We start from the raw sequence: 14,925 nt of genomic DNA, 5'->3' as shown, positions 1-14,925 counted from the left end.
GGGGGGCTGCCTGTGTCCTGCTGGAAGTGCCCTTCCTGGGCAGGGATGCGATGAGGAGCGGCATCACTGCAAAACTCCTGGGCTTCAGAGCCAGAGAGGATTATTCCTCTTCACCTCAGCTGAACTCTCGAGCAGTGCCGGCAAAGGATTTCACCTGCAGTTAATGCAGCAGCGCTTCATGGCTCAAAGAAAGGCAGTTTTTAGGGAGCACATGCACCTTGCTCATTACTGAACCTTATGGCACATAGCACTGTATGCAAAGCCAGGTCTGGGGAATCAAAGTGCTCGACTGGAGGACGAGTGTGGCCAAAGATGGGGTCCCAGAGCTGGGTATGGTGCGTGCCTGGGATCTGAGCTGCTTCCACCCTTGACAAAAACATCTGAAGTCAGGCATTTCTCACCTGGAAAACTGTATTGAAGTAGCTCCCCTTGCTCAGTGCCATCATACGGATTCTGCTGATCAGCTGGCCGGGGGATAAACTTTCCTTTCCATATCCTGTTTCCACAACCACGAGTCGTTCACATGCCCCTGATCTGCCACCAGGGTTGAGCTTCCCCCCCCCCCCCCCCCCCGGGCAGACGCTTTGACATCCCCTTTGTGTGGCCTCAGTGCCCTTCTCTCAAGGCAGCAAATTCCTCTTCCATCTAGCATCTTGGTCCTATTGCTGTGTAGTGCATCCTGTGTGCCACCCATGTGCTGTTGGGGAGCATGTCTATTGAGTGAGGTGCCCCTGGGGAGGAAAGGAGCTGGCTGGTTTTGCCATCTTACTTTTTCATGAGCTGTGATTTATTTTTCTCCCCTTCGGATGCCTGAAGGGATGTTTCCAAAATGACCTTTCCATAGGCTCCAGAGCTGAAATCCCCCAAAGCCACTCCACTTTGTGGTGCCAGGAGCATGCTCCCTGCCCTCCCAGTCGATCCCTCTGCCCAGCACCGAGGACCCGCAGCAACCCAGTGGTGCTGGATCCATTTCTGCACTGAGTGGTGAATGTGAATGCTCTGGTGACCCGAGAAATGGAATTCTGGTCCATCTGTGGTGGGATTGGCATTTCCCAGCCTAAGGATGAGGTACCCTAAGCAGCAGAGGCACTGGAGGAGGCGCTTGCAGTGGGAAAAACTGGGCTGTGTTTCCAAAGGGACTTTGTACCCTGAGGGCAGTCGGGGGGATTGTGGGCGCAGCCACCAGCATCACACCCCTTGTGTCTCCCTGTTTGCATCCCGAGTGCTTGCAGGAGCACGTGTGAACCTCTGGCCCTGAGCAGATAGGCCTTATCCAGGAAGGGCTTTGCAGGAGTGTTTACTTTCATTCTTGGGAGGCCGATCGAGCCGTTCCAGCGGGGAATGTGGCCGGGCTGAGGGTGGACTGTGCCAAGCCCCCTCCAGCATGCACAAACTCCGTGCGGTCCAAGGGCACCACAGCTGCTCCGTGCTCACCTCCCCGTCCCGACCCTACCACGCAGAGCCCGTGTCCATGGGACCCGTGGTGATGAACGTGTCTGCTGTGACTGAGCCCGAAGGCACTGATTGCCCCAGACCTTCACAAGGGATTCATAAGCATGTGCCCTGAAAAGGGTGGTTTGGAAGCTGTCCTGATGCACCAATGTTATCTGGGGTTTCAGTCGCTTAGGAATCTGCGACCAGATAAGATACGGGGGGTTTATTGTGTCTTCTGGCAATTAAGAAAATAAAATCAGTTAATATCTAACCTTGAACCTAGGCTGTAGCGTTTGGCCTCACACTTTGCTCTGACTCTCTCGTACATTGTGGGGTTGTACAGTTGAGATGGCTGTTAGCAGAGATGGAAGAGATGAACAGGGATTTAATCTGGGACTAAAATACCTTCATTATGCAGCTCAATCATCTTAGAAAGGAGATCTGTGATGTGTGATTCAGCCACTAGAATTTTTTTGTCCTGGTGCAAGGAAGGGAAGGAGGAGGAGCCCATTTTGGCAGAAGTTTCCCCAGCTGTGAATGCATTTTGTGTGAATATCTAATGCACAGATATGTTGGGAAGGGAAGGGGGGGAAGGAAAGGCTTCCACAAGCGGGGGCTTTTGTTTGCACTGTCAGAAACAGTAGTGCATTTCTGTGTGCACCCACATACAGGCACACACATATATATATGTATGTATGTATATAGTTTCCCTTTGGAAAGGGGAACAGGTGTCTCATGCAGCTGGAAATGGGACATGGAGCTTGCCCTTGCTGGAAAGGAAAGATGAAATCAGGGGTAAAGGTGTTCGCTCAGTGATTGGAATTCAGGATTTGGCTCGCTCCCTCCAGTGAATGGACTTGATTATCATGAAGGCATGGGAACTGGCTGCTTCCCATGGGATGGCTTATGCCACTTGTGGTCCTAAGTGACTTTGGGTTTTGAAACTCCAGTCACTCAGGGGCTCTTGGAAACTGCCCTGTTTCAAGGCAGGAAGAGGTTTCAGCAATAGACTAATGACATGTTAATCAGAAAAGCACCAAATGGGTGTTTAACTCAGAGCTCTTGTTAGTGCCCAAACTCGGGCACCATCTTCCTGCAGGAGGAAGGTCCTGGGTGGAGGTGCAGCCCTGCACCCTGCTGCAGGAGGACTGGCCAGCACTGGGAATGTCTTCACGCACTGAAACAGTCTCCTTTGCCAGCACTGAGTTAATCCTGCAGAGAACCAACAGCCGCTTTAGGGGGATGGAGAGAAATCAGGCCACAAGTGGGAAACGCACCATGTCGGAGCATCCCCCATCCTGGTGGGCCAAGCAAGGCCCCAGTGCAGAGCCTGCTCTGCTCAAAGGGCTTCATTCCGGGTTGAACTTTACCGAGCCCGCAGCCGCCGCCTCGGCGCTGTACGGTTGGGGCTGACATTTAACGCCGCGGCACATCCCGCTCCGTGTCCCATGCAGGATGGCAAATATTTTAGGCTGTGACGGGGGGGAAGGAGGGAAAGAGGAGAAATAATCACACAGTAAATTACACAAAGGAGACCCCCTCCCACTCGTTAGGACTTCAAAAGTTGCTGCCTCTGGCTCGGGCTCGCTCGCATACGTACAAAGGGTAATGCTAAAAATAGGTGCTGTGCAAATGATTAGGTCAGAGCCTGCTAGAGGGAGACATTTTTATTTAATTACTGAGCCAGCAGCACATTGCTGGGGGGGGGATACATAAACACAGAGCTCGAGGCCGGCTGTAAAGTTTGTGCTCCTTCGCTGAGTCACTGTGGCTAAATTCCCTTTTGTGTGGGGGATTTAGGGCAGGAATGCGGGAAGGCTGGCCCGGGCTGCCGCCCTCCTGAGTCACAGCTCCCACTCATCCGCCGGGCTCGCAGGCTCAGGGCCCTGAGCTGCTAATTAGCCCCGTTGTCTCGGGGGCTGTGTGGCATCTCTCGCCCCCACAAAGCCGGGGGGATGCAGGGAGCGCCCCTGGGATCTGCTTTCACCGATGTTGTGTGCATCACAACCTGGCCCCTGGCGTCCGAGAGGGATGGGGGGATGCTACCCGCCCCTTTGATGTGATGGCATCGATGAGGTTGTGTCCAAGTCCAGTTGTCCCCACCGCAGCACAAACATACAGTCAGGAGCCCCTGCACGCATGAGCAAAGTTGTAACTCGGAGCAGTGTAAGGTTTTAGTGCCCCCCATTTACTGCTCAGATGCTGTACCCCTTAAAGGAACCTGGCTTAAAGGGAGGATTTTTCCAGCTGGGAAGCACAGACGCATGCATGCAGCAGCTCTGTTCAGCCTGGCAGAGACGCACAGATGCATGCAGTGATGCAGTGCCATGTTGGACAGGGCTTGGAGCAACCTGGTCTAGTGGAAGGTGTCCCTGCCTGTGGCAGGGGATTGGAACTGGATGAGCTTTAAGGTTGCTCCCACCCCAAACCATTCCATGATTCATGACTGCCAGGCTGCACGGGTCACAAGGTCGGTGATGCTGTTACCCTTGTTGCTGCTGCCATGCCTTTGTTGTGTGCTCCAGCACCAGGCAGACCCTATCCCTTGCCAAGCCAGGGCTGGTAGGTTGTAGGGAAGAGGCAGGCTCATGGGGCAGGGTGGACAATGGTTTCTGCAGTGCAACAGTCCGTGTGTGTCCAGTCTGCTCCATCTCAGTTACTGGAATTACATGTTCACCTCTCCTGTGGCACTGGGAGAGCTCCTGCGCGGGTCCCTTGGCTTTGGCTGCAGCTGCACTCCTGCCGGGTCTCCTCTGGCATCAATTGCAGTAGAGCGCAAAGCCTGCGCCCCACAGCAGAACCAGCTGCGTCCTCGCAGCGACTCTCAGGTTCCCTTTGTGCGGCGGGGGCACAATAAGGAGCCTGTTCCCGGCTCCTCCGCTCCCCCGTGCTACCACAATGCGCCCGGGTCCGGTGTCCGTGCGGCTCCTGGAGCGGATCAATGGGGTTCGCAGGAAGCTTAACGTGCCGTGGCCGCATGCTGCGCAGCCTTCCTCCCCCGGCCCATCAGCTTTGTGCCCTTGGGCCGGGGGTTTGGAAGCAAAGTCTGACACATTCAATCATCTTTTCATAAGCTGACAGCTCGCCGCGTGTGAAAGCGAGGCACAGCTCCGGCTCTGAGCAGGGATAAAGTGCCGGGAGAATTCCAGGTCCGGTGCGCACGCGAGGGGTGGGGTGCTGCGAACTGTCAGTGTCTGGAGTGATATCCAAAATCGGGGTTTAAGAGTCGTGGGTTGTTGCCTGGGGTTAAAACTGATCTGAGGTTGTGTGTGGTGCACGAATCCCTGCACCGGTATTTCAGGATTCAGCTCCAGTCCAGCAAGAGTGGAAAACCCTCCCAATACATTGAAACAAAGCTAGGAACATGTGTGGTTCTGACATGGGAAAGTCACTGTGCTCTTGCCCTGTGCCCTCACGAGTCAGCTCTGTGACAGAAGAGGTCCAGGGGGAAGAGGTGGGGGGCAACACAAGTTGGGGCCCTCCAAGCTTGGGGACCTCCTTTCTGAAGCCATCTCCTGTGATGTTTATTTGTGGTCTGAGCATCCTGATCAAGGGATTTCCTTCCTTGTGATCCTGGAGGTTCTTCTGTTTTCTCCTCCTCCTGTGCGCCTGGCACATCCTGAAGCTGCCCCTGTCTCTTGGAGTACTTACGGGTCATTGCTTTGTCCCGTCCGTGCTTTGTGGAGCTTTCCTTCCCGTGGGTCTGCTGGTCCTTGCCAGGCTATTCTGTTGGGGAAGTGGATGTTGGCCTCTCCTGTCCAAAAGAAGGAAGGGCTGGGAGGGAGAAGGGAATGTGCAGGGATCTGTAGGTTTCCCAGGAAGGGTGCCTGTGCTCTGCCTGGTCCTTGCAGGGAAGACCTTCCCGGGGAAGCATGGACGTCTCCCGAGTTTAATGCGGGAGGTTAATAATAATCGCACCAGGCAGCACATCATTGCCCCCGTATCTGGTTGAGAGATTTACAACTGAAACTCGTGGCGGAGGAAGAAATTGCCTCAATCACTTGGAGTAATGGCACATGGAGAGGCACTTGGGCGTGACTGCTATTTAACACGAGAGCCCAGCTTGGCTTCATTTAACGTGCCGGTTCCTTTCTAATAAACACGTTACACTACAAGGTGGGGATTAACATCAGGAAAGTAAATAAATTGGAAACTGATGGGGAGAGATGGAGGGAAATGGAAGGTGCTGGGGGGGGGGGGGGCGTGATGAGGGATTAACTCCTGTGCTGGGCTGCGGGGAATGACCCTCCAGACCGTGGCTTCCCCAGCAATGTGTGGGCACCTCCGGGGACTGCGAGTGCCAGGCAGCTCTGTGAGCATCTCCCATGCCGAGGCAGGACCGATGCCGGAGCCTGGGAGATGGCTACGCTTCCCTTCTCAGGGACACTGAGGCAAGCAGCTGCTTCTGCTTTGGCTTGTGATTGCATTCAGGTCAGTCTGCCGCAGAGCAGGGTGCGGGTGCCTTGGCTGAGGCTCTGCAGGGAGGAATAGGGCACTGCTACGGAAAAGGGGGCTGAGAGTTGAGGTCATGGGCAAGAGTTTTGGGCTTTTTCCTGGTTTACATGCATTATGATCAATGCCGCCTTCCCAGTGAGAGACCTCCCAGCTCTGTGTGCACGTGGGTTTGCGGGGAACTGTATGAGTTTGGGGGGAAACTGGACTTGAGCATGGGCTGGGCAGAGGGGTCGTGGGGAAGAGCCTCGTGGTGCTCTGGGGAGCTCAGGGCCTTCCAGAGCCAGCTGTGGTGCAGCCCATTGGGAAATGGAGGTGGGCAAGGGAGGAAAGCCCTGAGAGAAGGGGCATCCCTTTGGCTTTGGCTGCCACATGTGACCAGCTCTGCTGTCTTGCTTCACCTCTCAAAGCAAAACAGCCTCACCTCCAAACCCTCTGCTGTCTGGGAAGGTCTCCAAAGGCACCGGCACACAGTGAACCTGGGGTGGGATTTGGGAATGCTGCAGCCTGGCGTTCCCTGCTTGGGGCAGACACGCTGTCCGGTGCCACTGCGGGAATTCAGTCTCTTAACCAACCCAGTAGTTTTTACTGTATGTGTTAGAGGAGTAACAAAAAAGGGCAATGCACCAGTTGACAGGGAGGGCTGGGGGGTTAATTTTCAGGATGCTGCCTGGGAATTTAGCCGTGGGATTTCCATTATTGCTAATGGGACTCACGCAGCTTAATTTCATGCGAGCTACGCTAAAAACGTACCCCTAACCGCCTGCAAAATCCCAGCCCTGAAATGGAGCCTTTCAGAAGTTGGAGGAGGGTAAACAACCACCTGAACCGGCATTGCCTCGCTATTCCCCCCCCCCTTCCCCTGTTGCTCAGATTTAGAAGCCAGGGAGAGGGAGGAATTCGAGCAGTTTGAGGCAATTCCCAGCCCAAGAAGCACTGCCTGAACGCGCACCACATCCCTGCTCTTGCCAATTACATCAGCGAGTTATAACCCCCCAAAAACAGGGGTAGCGGCTGCTTCCCTTAGTGCACACCATGAGCATCTAATAGCCCCAGCAGCGCCGCCTTCCGTGGTGGGGCCGCCGTTATTAGGCTGTTCTCGTTAAATGACTGCTATCATCTGCTCCCAAAGTACATTAAATCCCATTATAATTATAAACACACTTCCCCATAACGTTCTCCTTAGATTACATTTGCGCTGCTTTACCCCAAGGGGATCTTTGTACTAATACCGTCCGTAGTTGTTGTTTTAGCTGACGACGCTGGGCCCGGCGCTGGCTGCGTTGAACCACGGTGCTGCTGGGCAGGGAGAGAGGAAGAGGTCCGTGTCGCTGCAGCCCCAAAGGCGATGTGGGGGTTTTAGTGCTTCGGTGCTCCCCTTGGCATGGGGCGTTTGTTGGCAGCATAGTGTTGTGGCTAGCATTACCCTTCCCCTTGTTCTGCTCCCTTTGCTGGACTGCCGTTGCAGTCTTTGCTGGTGGACCTTTGCTGCCCGACCTGAGGTGTGGGGACCTGCGGGAACCCTACATCAGTGCGGGGTACACGTCTCATCTGGGCTGAATGTGCCTTGTTGGGGCGACGTGCGCCTGGCAGAGGGCATCTCGTGGTGTTTTGTGGATGCTGGCAGCGTGGCGGCGTGGCCAGCGCTCCCTCTCCCATTGTTTTGCTCCCTTTGGGAGCTGCTGTTGCCAGTCTTCGCCCGTCTCCCACCCGGGGTGCTGGAACCCTGCACACGGGTGATGCTGACGTGGGGTACGCACGGGGTCAGCGCAGAACGCGCCCCGTTGGGGTGACTTGCGCTCAGCCGAGCCCGCACCACGGCGATCGACGAGACCCGGTGGGGCTGTGCCCGAGCCCCGGTCCCCCCCCCCGCGGCCGCTTTTGTCTCGCGTGGCGGGGGCCCGGGGGCAGCCTCGCTGCTCCGCTCGCGGGCGGCGGCGGCTCCTCCATGTTTGCTGCCGGCAGCGCTGTCCAGCCGCCGCCCGGTGCCGCCCCGCAAGGTGCCGGTGTGCGGGGCGGGGCCGGGGGGGGGCGCCCGCACGCAGGACCGGGCGGCGGCGGCGGCGGGGGGGCGGCGGGGGGCGGGGGCCGCCTGACGTGGTGCCGGGGCGGCCCGTGGGCCGGCGCCGCCGTGATTTGCTGCGCGGCGCGGCGAGCGGCGGCGGCGGCGATGAGAGCGGGCAGTGCGAACTGCCGGAGCAGCCGCCGGCCGCCGTGAGTGCGGGACCCCCCCGCGGGCACCGGCACCCGCCGTGCACCTGATGGGGCTGCGCGGGCGGGACGGGACGGGGCGGGCTGGGCGCGAACGGACCGGACGGGGCGCGCGGGAGGCGGCGGAGGCTGCGCCCGGTCCGCGGGCGGCAGCGGCGGGGACGCGGCTCCCCGAGCCCGGCGAGAAAGTTTGCGGCGAGTCGCCGCCGGCTGCGAGCTAACGGCTCCCCCTTCGCTCCCCGCTCCCCCCCGGTGCTCCTCTTGTGCCCCTTCCCTCCCGTCCCTCCCTCCCGCTCCTCTCCGCTCCTTTCCCCCTCCGCCTTTTGTTTCCGCAGATAGCCGGCACACAAAGCTGGTCCCGCATTCGGCCGCCGGCGAGGCACCCTGATGAGCGAGCCCCGGGCGCGCCATGGATGTGACTAAGATGGGCACGATCCAGCTGCAGAACCCCTGCCACCCCACCGGGCTGCTGCACAAAGCCAACCAGATGCGCCTGGCGGGGACGCTGTGCGACGTGGTCATCATGGTGGACAGCCAGGAGTTCCATGCGCACCGGACGGTGCTGGCCTGCACCAGCAAGATGTTCGAGATCCTCTTCCACCGCAACAGCCAGCACTACACCCTGGACTTCCTCTCGCCAAAGACGTTCCAGCAGATCCTGGAGTACGCCTACACCGCCACCCTGCAGGCCAAGGTCGAAGACTTGGACGACCTGCTCTACGCCGCTGAGATCCTGGAGATTGAGTACCTGGAGGAGCAGTGCCTGAAGATCCTGGAGACCATCCAGGCCTCCGAGGACAATGACACCGAGGGCGCCGCTGCCGATGGGGGCACCGCCACCGAGGAAGAGGAGGAGAGGAAATCTAGGTACATCAAGGGCCTCTTCATCTCCAAGCCTGCCAGCGAAGAGAGCGGCTACGCTGGGGTGGCCGGCCAGAGCCTGCCAGTGACCACGTCGGAGCAGAGCCCCACCGCCTCGGCTTCCTTCGGCCCCCTCTCAGCCATGAGCCCCACCAAGGCGGCAGTGGACAGCCTGATGACCATTGGGCAATCTCTGCTGCAGGGCACCCTGCCGCCCGCCGGCCCCGAGGACTCGCGCCCCGCAGCCGCCCGTCGCCCCCCCAGCCTCGCCGAGGCCAAAACCGAAGCGATGCAGGTGGACGACACCTCCGGCCGTGACAGCCCCCGGGTGACCGAGCCTGGCGCCTCCGGTGCGGAGAAGCCTGACGAGAAGGGCAAGGACGGGCCCGGCACCCCGACCCGTGGCAGCGTCATCACCAGTGCCCGTGAACTGCACTATGCCCGCGAGGAGGGCGCCGAGCTGCCACCTGAGCCCGGCCAGGGGCTGCCGATGGGGCCAGAGCCATCCGCTGCCGTCCAGGGCGAGAAGCCACTGGGCATCTACTCCCTGCTGCCGAACCACAAAACTGAGCCGGTGCTCGGCGTGCCGCCCACCGTGGCGTCCGCCCTGCACGTGCAGCCGGCCCTGGCCGTCTCCATGGACTTCAGTGCCTATGGGGGGCTGCTGCCCCAGGGCTTCATCCAGCGGGAGCTGTTCAGCAAGCTGGGCGAGCTGGCAGCCGGCATGAAGACGGAGAGCAGAGCCCTTGGTGAGCAGTGCAGCGTGTGTGGGGTAGAGCTGCCAGACAACGAGACCCTTGAGCAGCACCGGTGAGTGCCCAAGCCACGATACTGCCTTTGCCCTGGGTAGGAAGGAGGGGGCTTGACTTGGGATTGGGTTTCCGGACGGGTATCGTGTGTGCTGGTGCAAAGTTCTTGCTATGTACCCCAAAACCATGCTCGCAGGGACAGCTGTTGCAACTGTCCCACATCCAGCAGCCGTGCCAGAAGGTTCTTTCTAGCAAGCACTGGTCAGGAGGGCAGCCTGGATGGGGCTTTGCTGTAGGTGTTTCCCACTAGCATGAACCCCAGTGGTTTCCCTGGCCAGCATCTGCTGAATGGTTCATGTTGCTGCCCTTTGAGTTCGGGGGTCTGCGTATAAAGGGATGCTGTGGGGTTGGGCAGCCCTCGCCCACCCGCTACCAAGAGCCGATCCGTCCTGCGCCATCAGCATTGCATCCATGCGGGGCTGGGAGGGAGAGACCGATGGGATCCCTGTGCCTGGCTGCAGCGGTGACGTTCGGGATGGCTGCGTGCAGCGCCCTGTTCCCTGCGGTTCCGTGCTGTTTGGTTCAGGGGATGTTTGCACTTTGCACGAAGTAGTGTGTGGGTCAGGCTGGGCAGCGCGGGGCAAGAGCAGTGGGTCCGGCACTGTAGGCACTGGCTCCGGATTGAACCTCTGGTGGCTGTGGGTGTGATTTCGGGGCTCCCCTGCTTGGGGTGGGGCGGTCTTCGTGCTCTCCCATGCCTCAGGACCTGCTGCGGGTGGGAGCGCAGTGGTGGTTGTCGGTGGCGTGTGAGTTCAGTGCTCTCCTGTTTGCTGCCTCCTGATAGCAGCAGCAGGGACCGGAGCTCCTTCCCACATTTGCCTGGGGAATGGAGCCACGTTGATCACAGCACCTAAATCAGCGTCGCTGGTCAGCCCCCTTGATAGTGGTCATGCTTTAGTGAGCCCTGTGCAGTGCTGGCCCCAGCACGGCTGCAGCCCCGCAGCAGGACAGCAGTGTTCTGCCCGGAGAACGGCAGCACCATGCAGTGCCGGAGCCGCACACAGCCTTCCCCTTGCTCTGCACCCTGTCAGATTTTTAATGAATCAACAGGTTAATTAGTTCCCATGCACATAACGCGCTCCGGGGATGGCGGTGCCGCTGCATGCTCGCTGCCCGTGTGTGGGGCAGGATGCACCGGAGCCGGTGTCGGGTGCCAGAGCAGCAGCTCCCCGCGTGTTCAGCCCATGATGTTTGCAGTGTGGGGCACAGCCGCTGAGCGCCGGCAGCATCGTTCCTCAGTCTGGAGCTCCCGTGCACACCGTGGGAGCAGCCCTGGCCCCTTGCAGGGTTCCCTGGCCCCCCCGTGGGTGCTCAGCTCCTTTCTGCTTTGTTCCCTCACCTCGCGAGCAGGGCGCTGGTGCTGGGGCTGGTTCGTGTGCCCGGAGCTGCCCCGGTGCAGCTCTTGGCCGGCCGTGCCGTGCGGTGATGCAGACCGAACGTCACCAGAGGAGAGCTGCAGTGAGGGCTCAGGGAGAATTTTAACGTGCCTTTCTGCCACAGGCTTGAGCATCTCCCTTTCCCCCTCCGAGCCGGAGAGCAGCGCCCGATGCAGCTGCAGGGGTCTGCTCCGAGGCAGGGTGGGCTGGAAGGTTGGATCCTTCCCCACGCACGCAAGGGTTGGGAGATGGGGGGCACGGCCCAGGCTGTCCAGTGCAGCAGCCCTGTGTCAGTGCCTCCTGGGCTTGGCTCGTTTTGACAAGTACGGCCACGGCCGCAGCTTATTTCTTGTTTATTCCTGATGGTTATCAGGGGGCCGGGTACGCGCTGTGCTCCCTTGGGCTGACCCCAGCACCACGCTCAGCAGAGCCTCAAAGGCAACTGCTTCAGCCAGAGCCCAGCTCCGCTCGCCCGTTCCTGTGTCACAGATAACCTGGTGCTGGCCAACTTTGCAGGGAGAGCCAAATCCTTTGAGCCATTTTTAAACTGATCCCTAAGACCGTCCATGTTGAAAGGCATTGGGCAACGGTGCGATGAGCTCACTCCCCCTGTCCTCCCCCCAGGTCTAAATCCAGGCAGTCTGTGTGCGGATGGGGTCTCATGTGGCTTTTTTATAGTGTTTGCTTTCTAATACGTTGTGAAAATTACCATTTGGGGAGGATTTGTGGGATCCTATTGTGTTCCTGGAGCTGTTAAACAGCTTCTGAGCTGGACTGGGATCTGTAACTCCCTGCTGGAGCGGTTCTGGTGGTGGCAGCAGCTGCACCGTGCTGGCTACAGGCCCCTGCTTACCACAGTGCCTGGTGGAGAAGTGGTCTGGGGGACCCTGTGTTTTGCACCGAGGCCCTGGGCCGGCTGGCAGGGGGGGCAGGATGTGCTGGGGACACCGCGGTGTCGCTCGTCGAGCGGCGGCTTTCGCTGACCTCCTTCTGCTTGTGCATTCGCTGCTGTGGTTTTGCTTTGCGATGCTGAGGGGAGCGCGAGGTGCCCAGAGCTGAGCCGTTCCCAGCTGCCGGGGAAGGGAACCACGCAGCACCACGAGATGCTGGCCCGCCCGCTGCCCTGCTCCCATGTGCTGAGCCCCAGCAGGTGACAGGCAGAGCCCCCCCGAGCTGCTGCCGCTCTCGGCACTGAGCTCAATGAGCCGACGTGCACCGTGCCTGTTTACATCGCGCAGGCGAGCGTATACATATGGTGGGTCTGTTTGTTTACACACACACATGCCTAGATAAGGGTAAATATATATGTTTAGAGTCTCGGAGCCTTCTGAGTGCTGTTCCCTCTTCACTGGTGTGGGAAGTGCACCCAGGAATGAGGGCAGCAAGGGGCTGAGCTGGCCTTGCACCAGCTTTGGCAAGCATGCGAGGTGCTCGCCCCAGTGATGGAGGGGACCTGAGGGACACGATCTGCCCCGTCACCATGCGGGAGCGCGGCTCCACGGCCACCCTTGGCTTGTGGCAGCATCGTCTGTGTCGTGGCACAGCACGTGGGTGAGTCGAGCAAGCTGAAGCGTGACCTTTTGGTGGCCAAGTGGCTGCAAGCCACGGCGCTGGCTCTCACTGGGGCTTTCAGGTCCCTGAACCCCCTGGCTGCTGCATGGTCCCTGTTTTCTTCCTCACCGAGTTTATGATTTTGAGTAATCGAGTGTATATTGAGTCGGCAACTCTTTAATTTTTTTTATAAAAGATTTCCTTTTAGGTTCAGCAAAGTTCAAACTTAATCTAATGTTAGCATCGATCGCTGCTTCTAATTGCAGGCAAAAAAGCCATAGTTCAGCAGCCCTTTTTGGGCCTGTTTGTGTGAAGGGAAAAATCCCGAGCTGCGATTGCGAGTGCCACACCGAGCCCACAGTAATTTGTCATTGGGATGTCAAATACTTTAAAACTTTATAAAAGGCATGGTTTCATTTTTTAGTGTTGATAGCAAGGGATGGGGATGGCATTCAGTTGGGTTCAGTAGTGGATGCTGAGCATCCACAGCCCAATTATACACAGGTGATGAGCTTGCTGGCAGCCTTTGCCACATGTGTTCGGATGGAGATACTCGGCTGGAAAATGAAAGTGCTTTGTGGCCATGGTCCTGGTGGCAGCTGCAAATGCTCGCTGTGGAGTGGTTTTGGCCAGAAGGTGCCTGTCCTTGCTGTTGCACAGGGGGATGCTCCTGTTTTGGGGTCTGAGTTTTGCATTTTGAGGCTTCATGGCTGAGCTATTGCCTAAAAGAGAGTGCTAAGGGTAGGAGTGAGGGGGCTTTGCTCTACCACCGTGGCTGCTGGCAGCCACAGCACCCCAGAATGCACATTTCTGCCCTCTTGTCCTGTTTCTGAAGTGCCAAGGAGCAGCAGATCTATCCAGCTGTTACCAGCAGGACCAGGAGTTAATGCTCCCATTGGTCCAAAGTGTTCCTGCTCGGGGAACCCACAGCTTCCCGTGGGATCCTGCAGTCCCTGTGGTGTGTAGCCGGTCGGTCTGCCATCCGCACAGAGCTGTAACGTTAACACCAGAGTAAACCTGAAGTAGCCACGTAGGGAAACGTTCCGGCATTTGGCTCTTTGCTCACCAACCTCACCGCCTGGATTAGCTGAGCCTCATGCTCCTAATGCCATTAGGCACGTTGGCACTGCTCGACGTGGCACAGTGAGAAACAGATGCAATATACCATTAAGGCACTAAACGTGATAAATCGGATCCCAAGTGCTTTGTGAGATGTTATTAGTGTTAATTTTGGTCGCCTGCTACAGTAGTTGTTTTTTATTTTATTTTAAGCATTTGGCAATTTATGTCCCGCTGCGGCCGAAACTTGAAAAAAGGAGGAAAAAGGAGGGGGAGGGAGGGAAAACCCAAGCCAGAGCCCCCCAGACTCTGCCCGTGATTACTTCCAGAGTCCGAGGATGACTTGGCGGCTCTTGTTTCTTGCTGATGGGCCTTATTAGCGGCACCTGGCATCATAAGGGGCTAATGGAAACCAGCGTTGCGGCTGCCTGGCCGCTGCTGCGCGGCGCGGGGCGAGGAAGCTCTTATTAGCTTTATGGGCAGGGGGACGTGCCCCGCTCAGGAAATGAATGTTGCAGCTAAGGTCCGCGGCGCTGACCCCGAGCGTGTAACCTGTGAGCACGGCGGAGACCCCGCTCAGGATGCTTGGGATTTCGGGGGCTCTCTGGTTCTTGTCATAGGCAGAGGGGGAATACAGCGGGCTATGTGCAGCCTTGAACTTTTGATTTATTCAGTGGGAGACTTAACCGTTTCCATACTTGGCTCCTGGTGCGGAGGGGGAAAAGCCCCCTTGGCTTCCGTGTTATTCCATCAATTATCCTGCATTGGTTTAGCTGTGTGTGTGTGATGCTCTTTAAAGCAAACCCCTGAGAGTCCCATCATAGAAAACACCAGTGTTACATATTTGATTTCTATTTCCCCTTGCCCAGTGATGACTTCTGTGTGTTCCCTCCTGCCAGCAATGCCCGGTGGTGCTCCGATGCCCTGTGGCTCACTGATGGCAGAGGGGCTTCTAGGGAAGGGGCAATGGGGTTGCTGCTGCTTCCTGGGGCCCAGGGCAGGCAGATCTGCGCCAGCTGATCCCCATAGGCTGCAGAGTGGGACCCTGATGCATAAAACCTGCCTGCCTGAGGGCTCTTTGCCTGGAACATGCTCCTTGGCATTGCCTGCAGCAGATCGATCAGCTTTGTGGAGCCTTTTCAGTTCTCGTTACAACTCACAGAGTGAAGCTG

At 58.1% G+C, this 14,925-nt stretch overlaps 2 protein-coding genes across 4 annotated transcripts in view; both read left to right on the top strand.

The window, feature by feature from the left end:
- UBE4A (ubiquitination factor E4A) overlaps nt 1-14,925 on the top strand; it is a 130,506-nt gene that overhangs the window by 13,429 nt on the left and 102,152 nt on the right. The gene's annotated exons all lie outside the window — the stretch shown is intronic.
- Nucleotides 1-14,925, top strand: part of ZBTB16 (zinc finger and BTB domain containing 16) — a 68,463-nt gene that overhangs the window by 7,074 nt on the left and 46,464 nt on the right. Inside the window, exons 1-2 of one of the 3 annotated variants that reach the window (XM_057428267.1) lie at nt 7,962-8,100; nt 8,437-9,768. In XM_057428267.1, the coding sequence (XP_057284250.1) occupies nt 8,507-9,768 (1,262 nt within the window). In that variant the 5' untranslated portion in view covers nt 7,962-8,100; nt 8,437-8,506. Of the gene's footprint in view, nt 1-7,961; nt 8,101-8,432; nt 9,769-14,925 lie in introns of those variants that run through there. The other 2 variants (XM_057428266.1, XM_057428265.1) reach the window with 2 other exon arrangements.

The sequence above is a fragment of the Pezoporus wallicus genome, unplaced genomic scaffold, assembly GCF_028554395.1.
Source record: "Pezoporus wallicus isolate ANWC-B61680 ecotype Strahan unplaced genomic scaffold, APGP_CSIRO_Pwel_v1 contig_7819, whole genome shotgun sequence".
Taxonomy (NCBI): Eukaryota; Metazoa; Chordata; class Aves; order Psittaciformes; family Psittacidae; genus Pezoporus; species Pezoporus wallicus.
This window is presented reverse-complemented; position numbering and strand designations above follow the sequence as displayed.